Source organism: Portunus trituberculatus, chromosome 27, assembly GCF_017591435.1.
Source record: "Portunus trituberculatus isolate SZX2019 chromosome 27, ASM1759143v1, whole genome shotgun sequence".
NCBI classification, from domain to species: Eukaryota; Metazoa; Arthropoda; class Malacostraca; order Decapoda; family Portunidae; genus Portunus; species Portunus trituberculatus.
Genome location: NC_059281.1, coordinates 17,639,902 through 17,666,265, shown reverse-complemented (window position 1 = coordinate 17,666,265; position 26,364 = coordinate 17,639,902). Strand labels below are relative to the sequence as shown.

Sequence of the window (26,364 nt, the reverse complement as noted above, 5' to 3'; positions counted from 1 at the left end):
ATATATATATATATATATATATATATATATATATATATATATATATATATATATATATATACACATATTGTGTAAATTAAGCCGCACCTTTCTCATCCTGATTTCGCATTGGCTTCCCTATTCCCTCTTCTTGTTTCTGTATTTCTCCCACCTATTCCTCTTCTCCGCCGAAGCTGCACTCCCTCCTCCCTTTCTCTTTTATCTACACATTCAGGACAGTGCAACACTATAGTGACGTAGTTGCAGTGTCAGTGTAGTTATTGATTTTGAAGTATAAAGAACAGATTGTTTAATATTATTTTGGTAATTTGTTAATACTTCATAGGCAGAATGATCTTGGCAAGGAAGAGCGTAACGAACGGCCTTCGCTGCCACCTAAGCACGTTAGCGGGAGGGAGGCGAGAAGTGCCGTGGTATCCTTGTGGTGACAGCACCGGAGTGAAACCACTGCCCAGCTGGAGATCTTTTTGGCAAAAGCTAATTGTGAAGGTGTGTGGTATCTTTTAATTATTGGATAAATCTATTCTGAGTCTGTGATGGCAGTTTGGAGGTACTATATAATGAATGTGAGGGTGTGCGGGTATTTTGCTTGTTAGGTGATTAGCAAATTTGACAATTAATGGTGGATAGTTGTAACCGGCCGTTTGTAAACCCATCAGAACGAGAATGGTTGTACATCTTGATTAGAACTATGAAACAGGATGTCTTATTAAATTCATGTTGCTTCTTTGCAGCATAGGTCGGGTGTTAGTAATAGTGTAGTGTTATTGCGTGTTCATCTACGTATATTCCTATTCCAGTAATTTGGAACCAACAATAGAGTACAGTAACTACTAGTAATGCATAATCATCTTTAGCTCGTCTACACTGTTAACCGATTGTTTCCTTGATTTTTTCCGTTAGGAAAGTCCGTCTAACTATCTTCTACTATGCTTTTCAACAGCTGTGTTACCTCGATTTTCTCGATTGTCTCGGTAACGAAGTGTTGGATCACTATTATATTTTGCCACAGTATATTTCACACCAAGCGCTAATTTTTCACTGCACAGTGCATTACCAGAAGTGTATGAGTAAGCTGCATACTCTTGACAATTGAGAGAAATTTCCGATATCCAGAGAAGGCATTCGGACAGTCACTACTACGTCACACCCCAGCCCCACCCACCTCTCTCCCCCTGTATGTTCCTTCCTCTCTATCATCCGTTATCATCCGAATGCCTTCTCTGGATATCGGAAATTTCTCTCAATTGTGAAGAGTATGCAGCTTACTCATACACTTCTGGTAATGCACTGTGCAGTGAAAAATTAGCACTTGGTGTGAAATATACTGTGGCAAAGTATAATAGTGATCCAAAACTTTGTTTCCGAGACAATCGAGACAATCGAGGTAACACAGCTGTTGAAAAGCATAATAGAACTCTACTGTCTGGTTAGGTTTGTAGGGTCGTAACTCATTGACTGCCCCGCTCTCTCGCTAGCATTCCAGTCAAGCCACATTTTATGTCCACAAGTTAATTACATAAGTAATTTTCCATACCTATGAATACAACAATTTTGGGAAGTTTTGGCATGTAAGATGGAAACCTTTCTCACTCGAGCATGCAAAATGTGGCTTGGAACGAGTGATCGCCGCGAGAGCAGTGCGACTATTGAACCACTTGCTTCCGAAAGCTGTGCATTAGAAAGGTAGTTGCACAGTCAGCATTGCCTGTGCGAGTGTGTGTACACAAGAATGTTGACTAAAAATTTGTTGGTGGCTTTTGTATTACAGAGTCCTGCGCTAGTCAACTGGTGATCGAGCCAGGCCAATACCATAAAGCACTATTGCTTGGCGTGCCCCACTGTGCAGCATCTCCTGCCCCAGGGCCTGCCGCTGGATGCTGTCTGCCGCCACTTCCTACCTCACAACGTCCTGGACGAACTAATTGTCCGCTTTCCCCGCTTTGGGGGATTTTCCTAATCCCTTGCCCTGCGAGGGTTTCTTTGGCCCTGCGTGGCCTCACGCTTGTGTGTGTGTGTGTTTGTGTTTTGTTGTTGTTGTTAAGTATGTTGTACTGTTTGATACGTTTTTGTATAATAAATTTATCAAATCAAAATCTCTCTCGCTCTCTCTCTCTTGCTCGGTCTCTTGCTCTCTCTCGCTCTCGCTCTCGCTCTCGCTCTCTCTCTTGCTCTCGTTCTCGCTCGCTCTCTCTCTCTCTCTCTCTCTCTCTCTCATGGATTCATAACCTACGGTGCACCTTGTTTTCCTGAAATATATAAAAAATGTGGTATACCAACATAGACTTGTCATTTATTTAGATTGAAATGTGGAAATAAAGCCTTGGTTACGAAAACGTGAAGGTTGATAACGAACGAGAATGGTGGCAAACAAGTGGCTTAATGGATGCACCAGTGGGAGTGCCATATACCTCTCATTGGTTGGTGCAAAATTGAAATGAATTGAATTCAGAGAGAGAGAGAGAGAGAGAGAGAGAGAGAGAGAGAGAGAGAGAGAGAGAGAGAGAGAGAGAGAGAGAGAGAGAGAGAGAGAGAGAGAGAATTGAATTATAATGGGTACCAGCACCAAGCCTGAAAGGCTATATGGCACTAGGAACTAGTGTTATGTTTTAGAGGTGTTGTAGGAGCTGGAGGGTGGTGAGAAAGGTCATTATGTTAGTGATGGAGAAGGTGGGGGAGTCTCCCAGAAAATCAGTAAGTAGTGGGGGGGCGTCGTAGGGTGGCTAGGAATGGGAATGCAGCTCGACGATGAGGGTATGTGTCAGGGCAGTCAAGGAAGATGTGCGAGACGGAAAGTGTACAGTGGCAGCGAGGGCAGGCAGGTGGGGGGTCACGACGCACAAGGTGACCGTGGGTGAGACCAGTGTGGCCCAGGCGAAGTCGGGCAAGAGCGGTTTCCCATCGCCGATTCCGGTGAGTGGAGACAGGCCATGGGAGTACTGTGGGTTTGATGGTGTGGAGTTTATTCTCGGTTTGTTGGTCCCATGAAGACTGCCATAAATCACGGAAGAGCGTGGCAAGGGAAGGGGAGCAGTCAGTGGCAAGGATGGGATGCTGGGAGTTGCCGGGAGTCAGGGCGGCACAGCGGGCGAGGGAGTCGGCACGCTCATTGCCTGAGACGCCGACGTGTCCTGGAACCCAGCAGAATCTAACATATTTCTTGCGGGTGGTAAGACGGAACAGCCATTCTTGGATCCTTGGGCTAGGGGAGGAGGAAACGAATAGATTGAAGGAGGTCAGGAACACGGAGAGAGAAGGGAAGGAGGAGACTGGGTCGGGACTGGAAAGAGCGGCAAAGGTGATCAGGAGAATGGAGGATAGGATGCGAGGGAAACTGAAGTAGTCGCGTGTAGGATTTGACAGCAAGTAAGGAGCGGTGCAGGTGTCCTTTGTGTGTTCCGGTGAGGCACATTGCGGGCAGGCGGGCATAGATCTACAATATTTCTTGGGGTGGCCAAACTTCTAGCAGTTGCTACATTGTCGGGGTTGCTTGATGAAAGGTTTCACCGTCAGTCGTCGGCCGCCTATGATGACGTTGTCGGCCAGGTTTCTTGAGTCAAAGCTCACTCTTGCTATGCGCGCTGCTTGTGTGCGTTGATTCCTGGGAGGGATAGTGTAGCACTGCACTGATAGTATTGGCAGGTCTTGTGCTTCCAGGTTTTCTTTGATGTTCGGAGCGCAGTTCTCAAAGGATGGTCCAAGTCTGATGTTGTAGGGGATAAGGATTGTGCCTGTTCTTGAGTTGAGGTGTGGATCTCTGTTGGTCTCGATGGGTCGTCCGGCGGAGTCACAAAGTTGTTGCATGGCTTCGGCCTGGGCTTCGTTTTGGACTGTCACCGTGCGGGAGCCGTCTTCGCGGGACTGAAAGATTACATTCTGACCAACCTGTCGTAGTAGGCGGGTGCTGAGGTCTACGTCGTCGCCGGCTGTGGATGACGACGGTATCAGGAAGTACTTTGTCCATGTGGCGTCATCAAAGAGTGAGGAGAGGTTCGAGAGGGGACGGAACTTCTGTTTGCGGCTTTGTCCTGGTTGTCTTGTGTAGGGCTCCAGGGTGACGTAGGTTGTAGTAGTTGGTGTTGTAGTGCTAGGTGTGACATCGCCGCTTGTAGATGAAGTATGAGTTATCCGGGCCTGGGGAAGGTGGGCCTCGGTGATGGGCGTGTTGGCAGAGGTGGGAAGGTTCGGTGCCGTGGTCCGTTGTGAAGCAGAGTCGTCGTCGGGTGGTGGATCCGGGGGCCGAAGGTGCTCCTCGTCCATAAGGCTGGAGGTTGATGCTCTCCTGTCCTATGGGCCAGTGGGACCCACGCTGAGGTTGGAGGTGCCTTGTGCCTCCCTTACAGTGGGGGCTGTTCTCAGAAGGGCCGCCCGCCCTGGGTATCGAGTGGTGACACGAACTTGTCTGCGTACAGTGAGGGGGAGCAGTGCTTCCGTCCCCAACCAAGGCTGAGGAAGGAGAGAGAGAGAGAGAGAGAGAGAGAGAGAGGGGGGGAGATTGGGGGAGGGTTTGTTGAGGAAGGGGATAGCGAGTGACAGAGAGGGGGGAACATACATGTGGAGAGAGGTGGGTGGGGCTGGGGTGTGACGTAGTAGTGACTGTCCGAATGCCTTCTCTGGATATCGGAAATTTCTCTCAATTGTGAAGAGTATGCAGCTTACTCATACACTTCTGGTAATGCACTGTGCAGTGAAAAATTAGCGCTTGGTGTGAAATATACTGTGGCAAAGTATAATAGTGATCCAACACTTCGTTACCGAGACAATCGAGAAAATCGAGGTAACACAGCTGTTGAAAAGCATAATAGAACTCTACTGTCTGGTTAGGTTTGTAGGGTCGTAACTCATTGACTGCCCCGCTCTCTCGCTAGCATTCCAGTCAAGCCACATTTCATGTCCACAAATTAATTACATAAGTAATTTTCCATACCTATGAATACAACAATTTTGGGAAGTTTTGGCATCACTCGAGCATGCAAAATGTGGCTTGGAACGAGTGATCGCCGCGAGAGCAGTGCGACTAATGAACCACTTGCTTCCGAAAGCTGTGCATTAGAAAGATAGTTGCACAGTCAGCATTGCCTGTGCGAGTGTGTACACAAGAATGTTGACTAAAAATTTGTTGGTGGCTTTTGTATTACAGAGTCCTGCGCTAGTCAACTGGTGATCGAGCTGTGGCGCTTGGTTGGCGCTTCAGACTTACTCCTGTTATGGATCCAATTATTGTTGAGCATTGTAGTGTTTGTGGATCGGTAGTGTAGCCGGTTATTGAGCAGCTTGTGTTGTAAGAGTCTGAGAGACTCCCAGAATAATAAATTTTTATTTAATTTTTTTGTTTGTAATTTTCCCCTGCAAATATTGTGTGTGTTGTTCTCCGGAAACTCTTCGAGGTATAATTGACTGGAGTGTTTTATATAAAAGGTTATAATAGTGTCATAAAAGGTGTTAAAAAGTTTATACTTCTTTATAAAGTGCAGCGAAGAGTCTCTGGGAAACAGCTGTGTGGACCGATAGGATTAAATTTTATTTTCGACCTCGGCAAATACTACATACGTGGTCCTCCCCTGAGGAGCTACGCAATGTTGCCGTTTTCAGGTTGTCTTGATGCAACAGATGACTTCCCTCTTCTGCTCTCTACCTTGGCGGGTCCCGTCCTGGATCCCATGCTGTCTTCAGGTTTCCTTGATGCTACAGATGACCTCCCAAGTCGACCCTTTGCATCACGTACTCCTGTAGGGAAAAAGAAAAATTGGCAAACGGGGGATGTATCATATTTCACAGATTCAGTAATTTTCATCATAAAAGAAACATCGGCAAAAGGAAGATATATCATTTCACAGATTCAATCATTTTCATTTATTCGTCTTTCAACTATTCTCTTAAGGATTTCTCCACTTTTTGATAATCAATCATTCCCTCAGCACCACATGCACAACTTCATTCCTGTCTCTGGCATACTTCACATACTCCTATCCCATGCTCCATCGTCTCATTCTCTCCCATGTCACACATCTGGCATACTTTGCCGCGGAACACATACCATCCGTAACTCCTTCACGTTATTGCCTTGTATCTCAGCATGTTATGGTCCGAGACTATGCCAATCGTTCCATCATCATTAATCTTTCCCAGAAAACTTTCTCGCAATCTTAGTGGTGGCCTTCAGTCCACACAGGCTATGTCGAACCTAAGTTCACACACTCCACGCCACTACATCTGGTTGTCTCACACTCCTTGCACATCTTGAAATAATCTCCAGCCATCCTGAGTATCATTATTGGTAAATCCGTGAAGTAGCTTGGAAGATGCAGGAGCGGAGGAGTCACACGCGTACTCTCTCTTCATCAAGGAAGTATCCGTTCCGTGCATGGTACTAAAAATTAAGATACGATTGACTTGATTACGGAAATAAACTTACACATTTTCAATGAAGCTTCCGTTAGTGTATTTCGAGACTATCTTCAAGGAAACAAATTTTTCTCAATGTTGACAATATCCCTTGATGATCTTTTTAATTTGGTTGACGCACCTGTCTTGGGCTGCTTTAAGGTCACGTTAACGATGCTCATAGATCTTGTCTCCGCCGCCTCCTCTCACCTGCCAATTTTAATACACACCGGAATTATATTTCTTTTCAACATCCTTCATTCCTACCACCACACACAATTACATACAAACAATCACTAACAAGCGCTCGCCATTACACTTTCCTACATTCACGGTCTGCCACGACGCTCCAAAGAAAACAAACACCATTCACTGTTTTTGACTTTAGGATAACATATTATAAAAGCAGACTCACCACAGCAGCAAGTTTCAACAACGGCTTCTCAACAACTCGGCAGTCGGCAGTAAACTGAAGCAGTGATGTTAACTTTTCTAGCCCACATTGTCGTACCGAACCACCAGAATTATCGTATTTTGCCTAATATTATCGTACATCCAAAGGAAAAATAATATACACACATCAGAACTGCATTATACACTGTATTGAACATTTCATTAATTTTCATTCATTTTCATATGCAAATGACATACTACACATACAAAGGTTACACAAAGGTGTGTGTGTGTGTGTGTGTATATATATATATATATATATATATATATATATATATATATATATATATATATATATATATATATATATATATATATATATATATATATATATATATATAATGAAAACTATATATTGATAAAAGCTTACGTACAGTGTCAATGTGCATGTATCTCCAAGGGGTCAACGTATCAGTCAATCGTCAGTCCATCACTCTCCGCAACACAACCTACACTGGAAAACCCTTATTATTTATTCCTTTATTTATTGTTGCCCATTAGTGCCACATAATGAGAATGTTTTGTTTTTTCATACCGTTATACGTCAAATAGAACATATGATAAGAGAAGGAAAACTCGCCCTTCACCATACTAACACTAAGAGTCACACTAATAAGATCATTTTGTCACTTGACACTGACTGTGACTGACAGCGTCTCTCTCCTTTTTCCTTCCCTCCCCAGTCCCCAGCCCGTCTCTCTCTGAAATGTTGACATCGATATTTTTTTCTTTACACAATTATTACAGTACCTTATTACAAATACTTAAAAAAAAAAAAATACTTTGTCACTCAATTATCGTATATTGGTGTACGATTCTTACCTATGTATTGTACATCGTACAATCAGCCATATTGTCGTACAAATACGATAATTGTCGTACAATTAACATCACTGAGTTGTACTAATACTAAATCCTACACTTTCATACAGTATAAACCTCATTATGTGTGTCTTTTTAATTGGAATTCTTTCAATCGAGTCGTTTGTTGAAAACAACGTGCAAGACTATTGTTATGAACCTGAAGCTACAGGCCTATTCTAATATAAAATGGATAAAGTCATACCCAAAGACTGTTTATATATAATCTTTGGCCATACCACTGGCAGTGGATGCAGTAAATATATAATATATATATTAAATTGTGATTATTAAGGAAAGATATACATAAAATCTTTGATCTAGAAAAGAAGAAACGCAAACCGAAGTCAAAGCCAAAGTTAGGCTCCCTGTAATTCGGATGCAAGGTTGCAGTGAACTGATCAGCTGCTAGGGAAGGTTGGGAGAGGTGAGCTGTTGTCTCACTCTGTGTTATTTACCTTTTATATTTGTCCCTTGATCCAGCATTCTTTCACTTATCTCATCTTGTAGTAGTAAATAATGATATGGTGTTAAACCAGACACGAGAAAACAGTCCCTGGTACCTGGGAATCCACCAGGAGAGACAGAAGGACTAGAGGCCACAGCGCCGGATGAAAACTGGCTCCGAAACTGTGGTTATTTTTGCCGTCAAAAGCACCAAACCGTGTTGTATATGTGTAATTTGTGATTTGCGTATCAAAAGACAATTATTTATGGTAAAATTACACCATTCTGCGGTAATTTTTTATTATATGTCAGGCCGCACATCTTAACCCCAATTCCCACCCCCACAAGCAGAGACTGAGAAAGTGGGATATTATTATGATGATGAAAACCAACTTGACGAAATCTGAAAAATCGTGAAAAGGTTTTAAGTGAGATGCCATAATAGGAAATTTTAACCAATGCTAACCATTACACCCTCTGAACTTGACAACCTAACTTTTTTTTTTTAAGTAGAGTCCATACCTTTATAGACTTATCGTTGAACTCGACACTGAAATAATGTTTAATGTGTTTGTACATTTATGGATGCAGCACTTTTCAGTAAGGCTATTTGTACAACCCGTGAACCCTGTGTCATCTTTCATCCTTGATACATATATATGGTATCATTGCTCTAAAATGAATTTGTTCTTATATGTGTATTTTTGTGTTGCAGATGTCTGTGTCACTGGTAAGAGGTGGAACTAGGTTCCTCCAAAGGGCTGGCAGGCAGCTCTTGCCAGCCCCTGTTGTTCCCCTGCGGCCTCAGGTAGGTTTCCAATTTCCACATAAACCAATTTTCTTTAGCTTATTCTTGTAGCTTTCATCAGTTTTTCTGTATATATATATATATATATATATATATATATATATATATATATATATATATATATATATATATTGCTGTGGATTTATTGAATATTTTTCAAAATTATAGAGAATTTTTAATTCGTCAAGTACAAATTATAACTATGAAAGCTTTGCTAAAATTGTGCTACTTTTCTTGGCATTTCCCTTAGGTGGCAGGCATTGTAGGGAAAGCTCTTCGTGACAAGGACTACAAGCGTCCAGTTCCATTTCCCTATAAAAAGGACTCCTATGGCCTCTTATCTGCTATGGTGGATTGGACGACCCATCGCTTTGATGAGAATTCAAAAATTTTGGTGGTGGATGGGCCTGTGGCAGCTGGAAAGACAAAGTTTGCAAAAGTAAGTGACTGGAATGTACATCATGACAAGTTAGTGAAAGATTAAGTAACTTTGCACTGTAGTATTATTGTAATCATTTTTACACAGTGGGAAGTTGGGTTCACCTGATTGATGTCCTGGAACGCATCAGATATGATAGATACCAGAACTAAAATCAATGAACTTTAGCTTTAACATTTAATGTGTGATATTACTAATCAAGGTTATTTGGACTTTGGGTCATTCGTAGCTGGCTCATTCGGACCAGTTAGTAGCTAGTTCAACCCTTGCTGCAGGCTTATTCAGCTATTGTTTCTGGCTTATTTGGCCAATCAGTGTTAATAATACATTTGTGTATGTGTGTCCATGCTTAAGTGTACTTGTATGCATGTGTCTTTACAAATACAGCCAGCAGGAAGGCACCAAGGAACAACGTGTTTAACATTTATAACAATGCCTACTTGCTGAGAACATGATCAAAACAAAACAAAACCAACCCAAATAAAAGAGGATTGCACAATATTGAAAAACAAACAAACATATATTGTCATTTAGTTATATGTGTGTGTGTGTGTGTGTGTGTTTGTGCGTACATGCATCTGGCACTATCACAGCACATAGCTCATCTTGGCTTGGCAATTAATTATATACACCAAAGAAACGTTTCTTTATGGACTGCAAAACAATCAAAAAAGGTTTCAATCTGCCACAACAAGGGTCCGAATCCAGTCCGAATAAGCCTGCGTTCCTTACTAATTACTTACCCCTATTTTTACAAAAATACTTATCCTATGTATCATTGGCAGGAACTAGCAGAAGAACTAGACATGATGTACATGCCTGAGGCCAACATGGATATGGTATACATCAATCCATATGGATACAACATGCGTCAACTGGATCCACAACTCCCTGATTCCTGCAAGAGTTATGATGAGAAAGACTTTCTTACTTGTCCATCACACCCTAATGCACCAAAATTCCAGTTTGACATGCTGAAGATTCGCCTTGAGCAGTATGTTGATGCTCTGGCACATGTATTGAATACTGGTGAGTCTACAGATTTGTATTTCTTACCCACTTTAGGGATGGCCATTGTTGGGTTCCATAGCAAGTGGGTTAAGCTGAGAACTGTCTCTTCTGCATATTTACCATGGAAATTATAAAAATGTATCCTTTTGTTTATCTAAATTTGCTACATTTGATTTGACTTCCTACATTAGTAGTAGCTATATCATCTGTTGTGTGCTGTGACATGCTGGCTGCCTTCTCTCGACAGTGTTCATGTGATGCCTTGTTGTCACTGTGATTCACGACCTGTTGCTTAAGAGAAAATGTCTCAAGCACTTTCGTAGTACCATCTGGAACTAGGGTGATATAGTTGCTTCATTCATTTTTGCCATATCATTTATATGTATTTGGAATCCATATTGCTGGTGCCAACACCAACCATTGCAAAGTTCTGCATGTTGCTGTATTCTATTTTGACCATTTATCACTTACTATTGGTAGATAGTGTGTGTGTGTGTGTTATTTGCTAGCTTAGAAAATATACTTGGTGAAAGATGTCTTTTAAGGATAACTATAATACTCGTGTGTGTGTGTAGTTTCTTACTACAACCTATTGTATTTATTCACAGGTCAGGGTGTGGTGATGGATCGCAGTGTGTACAGTGACTGTGTGTTCATGGAGACAATGGTGCAGTTTGGCTACATGAGCAAAGAGGGTGAGTTACAAATTTTCATTGTTAAATACAAATTTATCTGTTTTTGTAGCTGGTCTTTATACTCTTAAATTTCCAAGTACATTTTTTTCTCATTCTTTGAGTACATCTGTTTTCTGCTAGTTTGCAGTCTTAATTCAGTTAATCCAATAATTTATAAATTTTTCCTCCACTGTCAGCCATGCCCATTTCTTTCTCTGCTATTTGGAGAAGGGACTCTTAGATAGTTACATAACTCCCATTTGATCTTTCTCAGCTATATAGGTTGTAATCTAGCACCATCTGCTTGAGGTTAGAATGGGTAAACATATCTGACCTCTTTGTGTGTATACATGTTTATGTTTGGTTGCTTACATGTAAATGTGCTTTATTTATATTATTTGCAGCCCGTATGGTGTACTATGAAAGTCGAGCAAGGTCAATGCCTGTACTGATGCGGCCGCATTTGGTAATTTATCTGGATGTCCCAGTGAAAGAAGTACAGCGGAGAGTTGCAGCCCGGCCGCCACCTTACCCCAACTCTCTGTTCAGTAAGCCTGAGGTGCTTGCCCATATGGAACATGTCTACAAACAGCAGTATTTGAAAGAGATCAGGTGGGTATTCCACAGTTGTTGGGGGAATAGCAGTAAGATATTAAGGGGTGATACAGAAAATCATAGCCATAGCTATCTTGATTTATAAAATATCAGTGTATTCTGTTGCTAGAATCAGGTGTCTTACAAATACTGTACAGGGATTTCTCTATGCGTGTTTAGAACATGCAATGTTGAATTAACACTAAGTAAAACACTTGATCATTATTTCATATTATACAGATTATTTTGAATAACACGATGTCAAGAAAATGAAGTTGCACAGCTGGTTTGATTCCATATTTTTTTCTTTATGCAAGAAGGGAAACTGGCCAAGGGCAACAAAAATTGAAAAAAGAAAGACTCAGTGGATTGCCAGTTCCTTTAAAGAAATAAGAGTTATCCAAAAGTCAGGAACAACTGTCTTGAAACCTCTCTCTTAAAAGAAGTTGTAGGAAGATGGAAATACAGAAACAGGCAGGGAGTTCCAGAGTTTACCAGAGAATGAATAGTATGATTGAGAGTACTGGTTAACTCTTGTATTAAACAGTTGGACAGAATGGGGGTGAGAGTAAGAAGAAAGCCTTATAAGCAGTTAACATGAAAATAGCAATAAAAGATAGCAAGAGATGCAACATTCCAGTGGTGAGAAAGAGGCTGAAGACAGTCAGTCAGAGGAGGGGAGTTGATGAGACAAAAAGCTTTTGATTCCACCCTATCTAACAAAACTGTTGAGAATAATTGGAGGGACCCCATCAGGTCCGAAAGCCTTCCAAGAGTTTAGGCCAGTAAGGGCATGGAAAACATCATTATGAAGGCATGAAGTAGTCAAAAGAATGAGGAGAGGGAGGGGCCATGTTCTACAAACCATCATAGCTAATGATGTGGTCATAACAAGACAAAATTATGCATATTAGACACAAGTCTATCTATGACAGGCTCTAACCTTGTGATGTTGTAAGTGGTAAGACAGGGTTAACCCTATTATAGCATCACCAATGACAGTCTAAACTCTTGTCAACATTGTGAGAACATGTCTGTATATATCGTAACATGATCGCAACAAGTTTTTATTATTAATTTAATGATGAATATCATCAGTATTGATGACTAAATAATGTCCTTTTTTGATGGAATAATGTATTGTAAATAACTCTGCAAACTCAAACAATCCTTGCCCTGTGCAGCCTGCATGTGTTGGGCTGTCGGGCTTAATCCTCTCCTATGTATCATGTTTCTTTTGTCTGGATACACTTTCTAACTATTCCTAAAAATAGTGTTTTGATTTCAAAATTATTTATATTAAAGGAAATTTTATCAAGAACGTATTTCTTTCTATATATTTAAAGTTGACAAATTGTGAGCCTTAAGAGAGTCAATAGAGTGACAGTCACAAATTCTGTGAGACGACGATAACTGTGTAGAATACGGCACCAGCAGGTGTCACGAGGTATACCCCATTTGTACTGTCAATACACTGTATCCTTCAACTTAATGTCAGCTGAATGCAATCCTTCACTGCAGAATTTATTTCAGTAATCATGTTCATTTTATGCAATTTTTACATTACACAATCCCTTCGGGAATGTATACCTTGCATAATTTGAGAAATCCCTGTAAATTAAAGTATCAATAGAAACATGAATTCAGTATGCCACACACAAGACAGGAATACAGGTAAATCAGGAAACAAGAGCATGTTTCTAGATGTTACCATTTTAATGCATCCCCAAGTAGCCATAATACTATCCCAGATTTTGGCATCATGCTAAGAAATTAGTGTACCTAATCTGATAGATTTCCATATTGTAAACACTCTTCCTGTGTAAGCTTGTTTACTTCCTCCCACAGCACTCATGCAGAGCTGCTCATTTATGACTGGACTGAAAGTGGGGATGTTGAGGTGGTGGTAGAAGACATTGAACGAATCAACTTTGATGATTATGGCCCCTATGATCCCAAAATGGCAGACTGGCGCATTGAGAGAGAATTGGACTGGAGCAGTGTTCGTATAAAGTGAGTGCTTAGTTTAAATTAGTATTGTAGTTTGAATTTTAATTTCTAAAATGAAAGATACATAATTTCCTTCCCAGCTCTAGGTCCACCAACCACATATTTTTATTCTAATGACAGTTATATAAATGCACTCAAATTCACCAAGCACAGGAATAGTTTCATGGAAATTATTGATGAAGAAATTAATACATTCTGGTCTTAAAAAACTTACATTGTCTTCGATTTAAGTCAAAATCATCTTTAACAATAACAATAATCATATTTTTTGCACTGTATATTTGTGAAAATTTTTCCCATACCTTGCTACATTCTCCATGTGCTTGCCGAACAGGTACAGCAAGTACAAGCATCGCATCGTGCATAGCATGAGTGTTCCAGCCTACTCGGTGGATGAGTTGATAATTAATGCTGAGGATGCCAATACTTTCAAGAATGTTTGGTGGAATGTGAGTATGACACTTCTACAATGGAATATGCTTTGCAAGTGATAGGGTGATCTAAACCTTGCCAAGCAAGGATGTGGCAGTAGTGTAGTGGTTTGCAAATTATTCCTTATAATGAAAGTATGATGGTATAACAGTTTCTTGGGACATTTTATGATTATTATTAATACTTACAATGATGTTTGATTCTATTGTGAGGCAACTCAGTAAGGAAATAGACAAACATATTTCATTCTTATAGTATAGTGAGTGATGATAAGCTAATTACTGCACATAAGGGACTGTGGTGGTGTAATATATTTGTAAATGAGACATAAGTATAAGCTCAGATCTGACTTAGTCTCCACAGTGTATATAGATAAGTTCCTTTTCTGATTTGTTTACCACATCATCTCATCTAATGTAAACAAGACAAGATTAGCAGTATAAAATGTAGCATAATATTTTTTATATTGATAATACTTAGAAGTAGTAGTAGCATTAATGGTATATGTGAAAATGGTTTTAGAACTGTACTAATCAGTGATCTTTCTCAGGCCCCTGGAATGAAGTATGAAGTTGGATTCAATGCTGATCAAGGAGACCAGTTCATCGCCTTGAAGACAAAAGCTGGATTCATTTAGCTGTTTGGTTTATGGTTGCTGTCATCCCTGTTCTGCTGTCATATGGGATGCCATAAAGAAAGTCTATGTATAGTGCCTGACAAAAAATCAGGTATTTTAGCCATTATTCTAATTATTGTGTATAGAAGAAATAAAATGTATCTTGTATAGAAAAGTACTATTCATCTCATATGAATGTGTGCACTGTGTTGGTGTATTAGATGCAGGGCTGCCAAGAGAACTAAAATGTGTCTTAAGGTCTTTCCTTGCAGTCCAGAAAATGTTGCCTTTATCCTGTATGAGCTGTGTCCAACCACTTGTAAAAGAATCTTAATACAGTTGCAAGAGAAACATTAAATCTCTAAACCACATCTAGAGCATTTAAATACAGATGTACTGAAAATAATGAAAATTTGTAAAACAAAGATAACTTTGACATGTGCAAGAGCTACATTAAGGTCTGTCCACTTTGGTATTTTTGACGTAGGAGTGAAATATTGTAATTTGGGTTTAGTAGGGCAAAGTTGAATGAAATATTCCTTGTAGGTACATTAGAATTAGGTTTGGCAATCCTGTGTAAACAGTCGAGAGGAAGATGAATCAACCTACCCCAGGTGGGGAATAGTCATGTAGTACCATATGTGGACCCACAAGAACAATGGATCAGGGTGAGGCAGCAAGCACCTCACCCTTCATGAAAGCTGCATGTGCTGTACCTTTTATGAGTAGATTACGGAAGGCAATGTAGGCCTAGCTATCTTCAGGAAAAACAGGCAACAAAACTAGTATGTGGTGATGAGAGGTTAACATTCCCTTGGGTCTATGGACTAGTTACTGGAGAGTAAGGGAAAGCTATCTTGCCATTACAATTTTAATGAGGTAATTTAAAAAAATCAACTTCAAAGAAATCTTATTGCTAGAAAGAAAGGTGAGGCCTTGAGATAATAAGATAATTAGAAATGTATAAACAATAAAAGAGGAAGGATAGGGAGGTGGATATGGAGTGCAGTTGGGAAAAATAAGTGTGGCTTAATTTACCCATTACAACTTCTGGCCAATCATATTTACCTGTTAAAATCCCTTGAGTTGACTTGTTGCTTTAGCTAGATATATGGGTGGGAAGACAGCTTCATCGAGTAGGAGCCATTTATACATGGACACTTGGGAAAGGCCATACAAGCATCTCTATTTTCTCTCCCTCAGTGCTTACCATATTGGTCTGCCAGTGAAGAAGAATGAGTATCTGAATGAACTTTCTATACAGAACTATTGTACTTTTGTTACTTAACAAAACCTAGCAGAGAATTAGATGGAGTCAGAAGATATGCAATTAAAATTCAGGGATATTTTTTAAGGTTTTGACTTACATATGACAGTTCATTGGTGTATCATTCAGAACTTGACTAGCTATTGTGAGGCTCTTGGCTGAGTCCATCACAAGTTGAGATTCCAACAGCAGAGGAACTTGACACACTTGTACTGTCTGTGAGCAATCAGACTGGGTGAACAACCTCACATCACTGTCTGCTCACTGGCTGGGGTCAGAGGCAGTATTTTTCTACATGTGTTTAATGTGTAATATATCCAACATTAATTACAAAAGTTATCAGCTTTGCTTATTATGTTATAGCATCACTAATTTAAACATTTTCTTACGTTTGTATTCCACATCTTGAAAGACAATGGAGTGATTTGATCACACATGTATTCCACCTCTTGAAAGTCAGTGCAGTGATTTGAGCACATATGTTACACCAACTGAAAGTCTTAAGCCTTGTCATGTCACTTATAAAAGACATTTTGAAATTTCATGTGCAGCTTTAAGATTGCTGTGGGCATTTCAGAAACATATGGTGTCTATTTTCAAAATACAAATTTCAATTAAAAGTAATCAGTGTGGCATGCGATACACATATTGCACTTTTTAGCATTTATGCATGCAGATAAAAGCGCAGTTACCATGTGCACATCAAAGATGTGCATGTCAGAGTTCAAACTGAATCCTGAATTTTACAAGCTCCTATCACTACCTCAATATCAGGAGATCAGAAAAATTGTTCTGGCAAGAGTTTCATTATCAAATACTTGATGCCTTATGCAGGGTAACTATTGGCCTCTTGGGGCAGCTGAAGGAGTGGTGCAGTGGGATACTGGTGCCGGGGAGCACCCACTGGGAGGTAAGTCAGCAATGGTGTGGGAGGTATAGGAGGAAGGTTACGGAACCTCCTGGATTGGCTTCTAGAGTCATCATTCTTCTTTGTCATGAACACAGGTAATGAAGTTTCTGCCACTTTTGATTCACTCTTGGCACCTCTTTCTGCCAATTTAGATACTGTTGATGTGATAGTGGAGGTTGGTGAAGGCTGGAGAAAATCACTGTTTGTAGAATAGTTTGCATCACTATCACTGACAGGATTCCTCTGTGTTGCATGGACTGTGATGCCAGGTACAATGTTTGCAACTTTTCTCTCTTGGTTAGTCATAGTTGGATTAATATCTTTGTGCTCTTGTAGAATCTCAGGAGCGCCATTTTGGGTCAGATGGTGCTGTGATTTCTGTGGGAAATGTTGGACATTGCTTGAAGCTCCTGTTTGTCCGGCATTCCTAACAACAGCATCCAATGATTCTTTGTGCTCATTTGTTTCTTCTATTGGTGTTCTAGATGTTGTGACTGTACTATTCTGAGAAACCTCAAGATTACCATCATAAGATACTTGCAGGGTATCAGTGACATTGCTATTTGGAGAATCTTCAAGATCATCAGATGATAACTGGGGAATATCAGTGAAGTTCCCTTGCAGGATGCTGATTCCTTCAGTTTCCAGCGGGGAATTGAAAAGGTCCCCAGGAGAAGCATCTCCCAGAGGACTCTTGGGAAACACGGCTGGAATCAGAGGATCGGACGGTACAGTTAAGAGCGAATCCTCATTCAGATCTGGAGGATCATGGTCGTCTTCAGCACTCTCAGGCTGGAGTGGTTTAGGGAGTGGCCCAATGATTAAGACAGGCTGCTGGGGTGGGAAGAAGGGGGCTGGTCCAACTGGATGCATGACACGTGGCTTTGGAGGGTCTGCTGGAGGATCAGGAAGGACAGTGGGCTCCTTGGGTACAGGTCCTACTATCAGTGGTGTGGGGGGTGCCAGGCTTACTTGGTGGTACACTTCTATGCTTGCCCTGTAAAAGTAAAAATACAGGATTAATCATATGTGAAGAAAAATATGAAAATAAAAAAGATTAAAAAAATTATGAAAATATGGGATATGCCAAACATAGGATGATGGGAGATGTATACTGGAACCTTTAATTTTTAGTTTAAATTACATCTTTATGATTACGTGTATTTTTCCTTTTCTATATACATAATTACACTTGACAAAAATACCATTCCCTTTGCACTCTTGTCCTCCACCTTCTTGTGCTCTTTTTTCCCATCACTACACCCTTGCTTGATTATAAATACGTACTTAAATTTTCTCTATCAGTATAATAGGTAACTCATCACCATCTATACCTGTATCCACTACTGTCTGCTTGATACTCAGTAATTCGCAGGGCACCAGCTGGATCCACATAACCAAATCGACCAGAGACTCGACCTGAAGCATCCCTCATCTCAATCCGAAAACTCTGATGTTCACCTCCACCTGCAAAGGATGAGACTTAGTTGTCTGTCTTTTCTGCATTTTGGTCTCTGTCTTTGAACCTTCATGAATTCCAGAAAAAGACAGAACTAATGCAGTAAAGTGTCACGTTATATTGGAGAGCTACATTAATTTGGTACTGGGATGGATGGTACTCAGGCTTTAGGTCAGATGATCCTCAAGAAAGATTGGCCTGAGACAGTCCTGAGTCCAAATAAACCTCTTTTATGATCCCATCTGTTTCCCCTTTGCTTTGACCTTCCTGTTTTGGCTTTCCTTTTTCATTATCATCACATTATAATGGGTCCTAGATACTTACCATTTAAGGATAAATGTGATTATGCTTGTTAGAAAGAGGCTTAATATTCATGAGATTATAAGGAAGATAGGAAGATCTGAGGTACCCATCAGGTGGGTGAAGAAAGTTGCATTTGTCCTTAAAACTAGTATACCTCCTGAGAGAAAGAAAGACATAAAAAAGGAAGACAGACATAAGAATGGTTAGTTGATAGGATGTGTATGCCTTGCAAAAACTGAGTTGCTGCTTCCTGCTTCTCTTGGTCAGAAGAAGTTTGTGAGCTACACAGTGACAGAATGACATTCATTCCAACTACAAGTGTAGCCTTCTACACCTGTTGCCCCTGACCTTCCTTTCAACCTCTCAGTCGCTGAGTCCTCTCTTGAACAAACACCATCACAACACATTTTTTTTTGCTAATACAAAATTGATAAATGGCTAGTAACTTTTCATGACAAGTTTTTCCTATTAACATTTGATTCTCTGACATACACAAAGCAATTTTGTGGTCATACCTACAGTTTTCTATCAGGCATTATAATTTTTTTGGCAAATTTTTTAATAGTTAATATTTCTTTTGCTTTCTTCAGATATATGATCAATTTATCAGTCATCATGATGTTTTTTTCATGATCCCAACCATCTATGGTGTTAGTCACCCAACCCACCTGTGTCATAAGAAAAAGTGTAGGTTCCATCTGGGTTGAAGGAATAAAAGTTTTCTTCGGCTGCAATTGGGAAGTCTTGCAGGATGGTTCCTTGGCCAGCACCAGTACCTTGGGCTGCACTCAGCACCACACACGTCCATGCCCACGCCCATAGCCACACTCCTATCCGCACAGGACAGCTCAACGGGCATCTTGTGTAGTGCTGGTGAGAGGATGAACACATGTATATATCTGTGTACTGTACTGTAAAAAAGAAACTTGGGTTTGATGTGAGATGTATTTTACTAGTTGGATTTAGTTGTCTAGTGCATAATAATAATAATAATAATAATAATAATAATAATAATAATAATAATAATAATAACAACAATAATAATAATAATAATAATAATAATAATAATAATAATAATAATAATAAATCATATGAGTGGCTCTGACAATTGAGAGAGATTCAGGGGGATAAAAAAAATGAGAGTAAACAAATCCTTGGGGTTATATTGTGAAAATACTAATCAAGTAAATAACTAGGTAAGAGAGTCAGGTTAGGGGAACGTTGAACACTTGTGACTGACATGAAAACATCAATCTAAGAAGCACTTTAAAGGGAAAAGGTCAGAATATGAAAATAAGGTGAAACGTGAGGAAATCCTTGCGAATCCCTCCCACCCCCACACACACGTCAATGGGGCTGTAGAAGGGGAAAACAATGCTCATGTCACCATCATAGCAAACTGCACGCGTCTTCGAGCTTGGCAACTTGAGAGAGAAATGAAAAAAAAAGAGGATAACATTGATAAGGGATACTGAATGACAAGGAAAAAAAAAAAGAAAAGAAGCCTTGCTCACTTGTCTACATATGAAGATGAGTACGGGGAAAAAAGATGAAGAATAACAATGAAAAGAGGACAAAAATACAAAGCGGAGGAACCTTGACCAGCATCTTGTGAGACCTGAAATCAGCACGCATTGGCTCACCCCTCCCGTCCCTCACTGCCACGCGCGCTCCCTGCCTCTCTTCCAGGTGTCCTTCCTTCTTCATCTATAAACCCTTTGTCGTGCCTAAAATTGCGCCTTGTTGTGAGAGAGAGAGAGAGAGAGAGAGAGAGAGAGAGAGAGAGAGAGAGAGAACCTACCAAGCCTCCGGGAGTGAGCAGTAACATGTTCTCACTAAGTCGAAACAGTCGGGTCCAATCTTGTTTGGCGGGGCAGCTTCATGGTAGCCTGAGCGGGGCGGGACGGGGCGGGGATGTCATACAGGGTCGGGGCGGCACTATACCTTGGCCGCGCCCCGAGCCAGGTCAGCAGCATGGTGGAGGCCTGATCGAACAGTGAACAGGGCTACAGGAGGTGAGGGCGGAGGGCAAGGAGGCGAGGTGACACTTGCTTTGGCTTCCATCACACATTCGTCTGTGTTTTTCACTTTAGTATCATAAGAAATCACTTCAATTTCCTTTACGTGTATTGTCCTTACTCACTTTCGCTACCTACACTTTCACCATACGTATAATCATCTCGAGTTTTGAAGGTGTACCATGTTTTTCTGAGGTACATGCAATAATTCCTGTTTTCTGCGCAATAACTTTGATTACGAACACCTTGTGAATGGTAAAGCTAGTGAAATTAACAACAGCTTCATCATGTTCTCCAAGATTAGACTTCGTAGCGTTGTGGCGTCTTGGGGGGGATAGAGGTGGGGAGTCTTCTACAGGAGATGAGGCAGGAATGGAACTAAGGGTGCAAGTTCTTGATGGCCAGGTAAACGAAGGCTTCAGTTTCAGTACTTTCTTCTCCGATGCACCTGAGGATAAGACACGTGTTAGAAGTGTTAAAGTTTAGGTGAAGGAAAGGGAAGGAAGAACAAAAATAAAAACTAATTAATAAAACATAACACTTGAAAGAACATGGAGCAAAATAGAGTAAAGAGAGATATAAGAAAAGGGAAACAAAGCCAAAATAATGGGAATAGAGAAGAAAAGGATACGTAAATAGGAAAAAAGTTGAGAAGAAAGGAGGATACTAAGAGAGAGAGAGAGAGAGAGAGAGAGAGAGAGAGAGAGAGAGAGAGAGAGAGAGAGAGAGAGTAATGAATGCACGAGATTTACACATTCCAATCACTCACCACCCACACTCCTCGACTACAAAAGTTTGAACATCTTCCTCAGCGATCGCAGTGAAGGCAAACATGAACGAAGGCACAAGGAGAGTCAGTGTATACATGAACGACACGACAAGCACTCAGTGACTCATCGCTCTCCACCATCGAGGGCAGCGGTCTGTCTGAAGCCACAACTCCAAGTCACCTCACGTGCCTCATTCACTTTCATCCTTTAACTATAATAATTTCCTTCATAGACAGTGTTGGTTATCACAAACGGTCTCTTAATGGACAACAGGTTTGGTTTGTTGTTTTATGTTCAATTGTGTTGCTTTGTGTGGGTCGAAAGAAGGTTGGGCATCTCGACAGACACACAGACTCTTGCTGTAATCCACACAGTTGATTTTCCATGATGGCAGATAATTCATAATTTTTGAAGATTCTAATCAAAGTAATGAGTTTGATTTTTTATTGTTTCATCCTTTGTATAAGTGCGCGCACACACACACACACACACACACACACACACACACACACACACGCCCGGTAGCTCAGTGGTTGCAGCGCTGGCTTCACAAGCCAGAGGACCGGGATTCGATTCCCCGGCCGGGTGGAGATATTTGGGTGTGTCTCCTTTCACGTGTAGCCCCTGTTCACCTAGCAGTGAGTAGGTACAGGATGTAAATCGAGGAGTTGTGACCATGTTGTCCCGGTGTGTGGTGTGTGCCTGGTCTCAGGCCTATCCGAAGATCGGAAATAATGAGCTCTGAGCTCGTTCCGTAGGGTAACGTCTGGCTGTCTCGTCAGAGACTGCAGCAGATCAAACAGTGAAACACACACACACACACACACACACACACACACACACACACACACACACGAAAACGGAATGAACGGGGCAATCGAGACTTATAACACTACCACGACTTCACAGTAACCTCAGACGCTGGTGGTGGTGGTGGTGATGGTGAAGCACAGCCTGTCAGCAGCCGAGACGTGACGCAAGACCCGCTACACACTCCTGATTTCCTTGAGCATCGATCGGGAGGCACACGCAGGGTTGAGCTCCAGTGGCAATGAGCTGGAGCGTGGCTGGCAATACTCTTATAACAGGGGAAGGCGAGGCTCTGGCAGGTACAAGGGGTCGAGCACTTCACCTTGGGGGCTTTTCGGGGTCGTCGGGCGGGAGGGGGCGGGAGAGGGATGGTCGTGCAGCCTCCCTCGTCAACGCCCTCTCGGGTTTGTCTGTCTGTGTCATCCCTCTGCCCTCGTGTTCCACTGCCGCCAAGCTCGCTGCGAGGGGTCTTATCACGCGTCCTATCGAGGAGGAGGAGGAGGAGGAAAACGACAAAAAAAAAAAAAAAAATGGAAGTAGAAGAGTACGATATTATCACCATAAGACTTTCTAAAGACGATCATTTAACAACAATACATTCAAATTAGCATCACTGAAAATCCCAGCTTCAGGTAGACCTTACTGGAGCCCCGCATCTCACTGGCAAGCAGCGGCAGCGGGGCCACGGACACTCGCCAGAACCGCTAGTGAGGGGTGTGGGAGCAGCTCAGATAAAGGAAGTCCCCATCTTAAATTCCCAATGGATGACAAGAAGGAAGAGTCTTCACGGTGGAATGACTCACAACACAGTAATGCAGACAGTAACACCTGCCCGCCTGCGCACCCTCTGACCGCTCTTCACTGGGCGTGCGTGACTGTCGCGGGGCCGCTGGTCTACCCGATCCCGTGGCAGTCATCACTGGGATCAGGTTCACCATGGATCGCCTCGCGGTAAGTTTAGAAAGTTGGTAATCCTTTCACTGCTACACACCCTTTTTATCACAATTATTCATAACTTAGAAAACTATTTTTGTACTACGGTCTCTCTTTTCCTTCTTTCACATTATATCAAACGAAAGCGATACTGGGCAAAATACACAAAAAGGAAGGGCATGTTAGAAAAATAGTGTGTGTGTGTGTGTGTGTGTGTGTGTGTGTGTGTGTGTGTGTGTGTGTGTGTGTGTGTGTGTGTTAATACGAGTGGAAGAAAGAGAACGGAACTGATGGAAGTACACGAGAAGGAAGCAGAAGGCGAAGCAATAAGAGGAGGCATCGGGACAGAGATATCAGAGCCACTCCCTGTCTCTCCCTGCCTCTTGGTGACCCCTGCCTGACCCCGCCAAGCGTCCACTCTCTTCCCGAAGGTCCTCAAGCTTGTCCTCCTCCTTTTCCTTCTCCTCCCCCTCCTTCTCTTCCTCCTCTCCATCCATATTTCCTGTCTGTCTCTGTCTCTGCCATGTCTCTTTATCTCTGTCCATGTGTGTGTGTGTGTGTGTGTGTGTGTGTGTGTGTGTGTGTGTGTGTGTGTGTGTGTGTGTGTGTGTGTGTGTGTGTGTGTGTGTGTGTAAATTCCACAAAAGACGAAGAAAACCCTAAACTGTCTATCAGTCACTCTGGTCTTGTCTTATAACTCGCCTTTTCTTCGTCTTCAGGGTGTAGCACACGCACGCACGCACGCACGCACGCACGCAGGTAAACTCGCACAAGGACATGGTTGGTAACATATCTGATATCTTGGAATCTTGATGAATAAATGCTTGCAATAACCGTACAATAAGAAGAGACAGGTTAAGAAAAGATGCCATATTTCCCTTTTCAGTCAGGCAATCCGAGAGTCCGCGCAACCAACACTGTGACGCCACTGCACGCCAGGCGGTAAGGACCAAAGATAATACAGTTACTAGAATTACAGAGAATTTCTTGAACACAAACACACACACACACACACACAAAAAAAAAAATCTCCTTCCACTACAGCCTTTTAAACGTAATCGAGATGTAAGATGCCCGAACATTGCAGAATACGATCTTAAGAATAAGCTTCCCTCACCTTCAAATTCACCTTCTTTGTCTTTCATTCTTTATTTCCTCCGTGGAGAGACAAAGTGATGTTAAGTTAAAAGAACAATGTCTCGAGGCCAAGGTTCTCATTTTCAAACACTTCGATGTCTTATCTCGACAACATTTAGCTGACTTTAATGGAAGTTAGTGAGTTTTCAAGTGTTTTTCGTGATACTGGGCAGCTTAAGGAAATTATTGTTCTTTCCTTTCTTCATTCCTTTCCAATATCTTCTATACCTTCTCCCTTCATTTCATCCCCAATTTTTTCTTTCTGTCTCGCTATTCTCTCCTTTCACTCTCTTTCCTTCCTTCCTCTCCTCTCTCTCCCCGCCACAGGTTTGTCCCACGCCCTGCACGCCTCACCTGCTTGTCTCGGGTCACGGGGCCACCAACACGACCTAGCTGCCCACTGCCTCTTCTCCCCACTCTCTCTCTCTCTCTCTCTCTCTCTCTCTCTCTCTCTCTCTCTCTCTTACATTTTTATACTGATCAACATTTTATTTTTTTTTGTTTTATCAGCACTACTTTTTCCTCTTCACCTTTTCAAGCATCACCATATTTAGCCTTTTCTCGAAAAAAAAAAAAAAAAAAAAAAATCTGGAACAATCTGCTTTCTCATTTTTTTCTTCATCTTTCCTACGACTTCAGTTCTTAGAAGATGAGGTTACCAGGTCAGGAATTACAAAATGCATCGCCTCGTTGGTTTTTAGAGCCATTCTGAATTTGGTTTTTGGCACAACAAGGCATTATTTTTATTTTTTTCCTATGCATTGATTTCTTAACCGATCCTCTTCTCGCCCGTGTCCAGCCACGCCCTTAGCGGTCTAGTCTAGCACAGGCCTCGCTTCGTTCCCGTCACTGGCCTGTATTCTTTGATCTTTCTACGTTTTGCTCTCTTATTAGGACTGTTTTGAAAGGCCACAGCAATAATCTGTTGGGTCATACATGTTTTTTTCTACTACTAATGCAGAATTCATCGGTAAAGTGTCAGTAAAATCTTGTAAAATATCCTTGAAATTTTCTATAACGTCATCTAAAAACTTGAAATGCAACGCAAAACACTTGAAAAAACGTGTCATTTATCCCAACAGAGGCGGTTAAAAACTTATACTCTCTCTCTCTCTCTCTCTGAATTTGGGAATAAAAACGTGTTCTCTCAGCGCGCCGTGTTTAGCAGTTTTCGGCGAGGCTTGGCAGTGCTTTTTTTTTTTTTTATGTTTGATGAATGATGTGGGCTGATTGAAGGGGTTATCCACCACAGTCTCTCTCTCTCTCTCTCTCTCTCTCTCTCTCTCTCTGGCACACACACACACACACACACACACACACACACACACACACACACACACACACACACACACACACATACGCAAAATGTCCTTTATGAAGTGCTCTAGAGTAAAAAAATTAAGACACTAATAATAATAATAATAATAATAATAATAATAATAATAATAATAATAACAATAATAATAATAATAATAATAACAATAATAATAATGATGATAATAATAATAATAATAAGGCACGAATAGAAGGGTAAGAGATGGTCGGAGTAGTGGACAAAGATCACTTGAACATAGAAAAACGAGGATTCTCTTGTCTAATTAACATTTGTGTGACTCACTGTTAGCGGGGGCGTCCACACACACACACACACACACACACACACACACACACACACACACACACACACACACACACACACTATTATGACGCAAAACAATCACACCCCATTTCTCTCTCTCTCTCTCTCTCTCTCTCTCTCTCACGCTTGGAATTTTTCTTCAATTTCTTTTCTCAGTTTAATTTCAGTTTGGGATTAACTTAAATCTTCTTACTGACTCCCTTCTTAATTCGTTTCCTTTTCTTCTTCCTTCCTCTAATATATTTTTTTTTCTCCCTGTCTATGTCGAAACAAATTTATTATATGTTCGCCATTTCCTCATACAATTATTATTTCTTTTCCATTTATGTCCCGAGTCTGGCAAACGATTCACACTTTCTTTGCAGCGGTGGTGTGACGGTGACGGTTGT

General features: G+C 41.3%; 2 protein-coding genes and 1 long non-coding RNA gene across 6 annotated transcripts in view; 1 reads left to right on the top strand and 2 right to left on the bottom strand.

Annotated features, from left to right (window-relative positions):
* Window positions 1-5,435: 5,435 nt before the first annotated feature.
* On the bottom strand, window positions 5,436-6,849 carry LOC123509560. Its single transcript, XR_006676221.1, has 3 exons — window positions 6,800-6,849; window positions 6,416-6,594; window positions 5,436-5,727 (listed from the first exon to the last, which is right to left on the bottom strand). It is a non-coding gene; the product is annotated as an uncharacterized LOC123509560 (long non-coding RNA).
* A 1,213-nt stretch (window positions 6,850-8,062) lies between these two features.
* LOC123509359 (NADH dehydrogenase [ubiquinone] 1 alpha subcomplex subunit 10, mitochondrial-like) lies at window positions 8,063-14,899 on the top strand. 2 transcript variants are annotated; one of them, XM_045263617.1, is made up of 9 exons: window positions 8,063-8,125; window positions 8,861-8,953; window positions 9,204-9,392; window positions 10,178-10,421; window positions 11,012-11,098; window positions 11,482-11,689; window positions 13,520-13,684; window positions 14,016-14,130; window positions 14,664-14,899. In XM_045263617.1, exons 2-9 carry the CDS (start codon window positions 8,861-8,863, stop codon window positions 14,748-14,750), a joined length of 1,188 nt encoding a protein of 395 aa, XP_045119552.1. In that variant the 5' UTR covers window positions 8,063-8,125; the 3' UTR covers window positions 14,751-14,899. The 2 variants fall into 2 exon arrangements, with proteins under 2 accessions (XP_045119552.1, XP_045119551.1); XM_045263616.1 differs by lacking the exon at window positions 8,063-8,125 and adding an exon at window positions 8,295-8,414.
* Window positions 14,900-16,059: 1,160 nt separating this feature from the next.
* LOC123509358 (pollen-specific leucine-rich repeat extensin-like protein 2) overlaps window positions 16,060-26,364 on the bottom strand; it is a 59,197-nt gene continuing 48,892 nt past the window's right edge. For all 3 annotated transcript variants that reach the window (XM_045263615.1, XM_045263612.1, XM_045263613.1), the window contains exons 2-5: window positions 20,470-21,134; window positions 19,337-19,538; window positions 18,241-18,373; window positions 16,060-17,903 (exon numbers count right to left, since the gene is read on the bottom strand). In XM_045263615.1, the coding sequence (XP_045119550.1) occupies window positions 16,823-17,903; window positions 18,241-18,373; window positions 19,337-19,538; window positions 20,470-20,496 (1,443 nt within the window). In that variant the 5' untranslated portion in view covers window positions 20,497-21,134 and the 3' untranslated portion in view covers window positions 16,060-16,822. The remainder of the gene's footprint in view (window positions 17,904-18,240; window positions 18,374-19,336; window positions 19,539-20,469; window positions 21,135-26,364) is intronic.

What these genes read in the sequence shown, in the direction of transcription:
- LOC123509359 (XM_045263616.1), top strand. Translation starts at nt 8,310, where the DNA reads ATGAAAACTGGCTCCGAAACTGTGGTTATTTTTGCCGTCAAAAGCACC. An exon ending in GAAAGACAAAGTTTGCAAAA is followed by an intron (nt 9,393 to 10,177) that starts GTAAGTGACTGG and finishes TATCATTGGCAG; the next exon opens with GAACTAGCAGAAGAACTAGA. An exon ending in TGGCTACATGAGCAAAGAGG is followed by an intron (nt 11,099 to 11,481) that starts GTGAGTTACAAA and finishes TATTATTTGCAG; the next exon opens with CCCGTATGGTGTACTATGAA.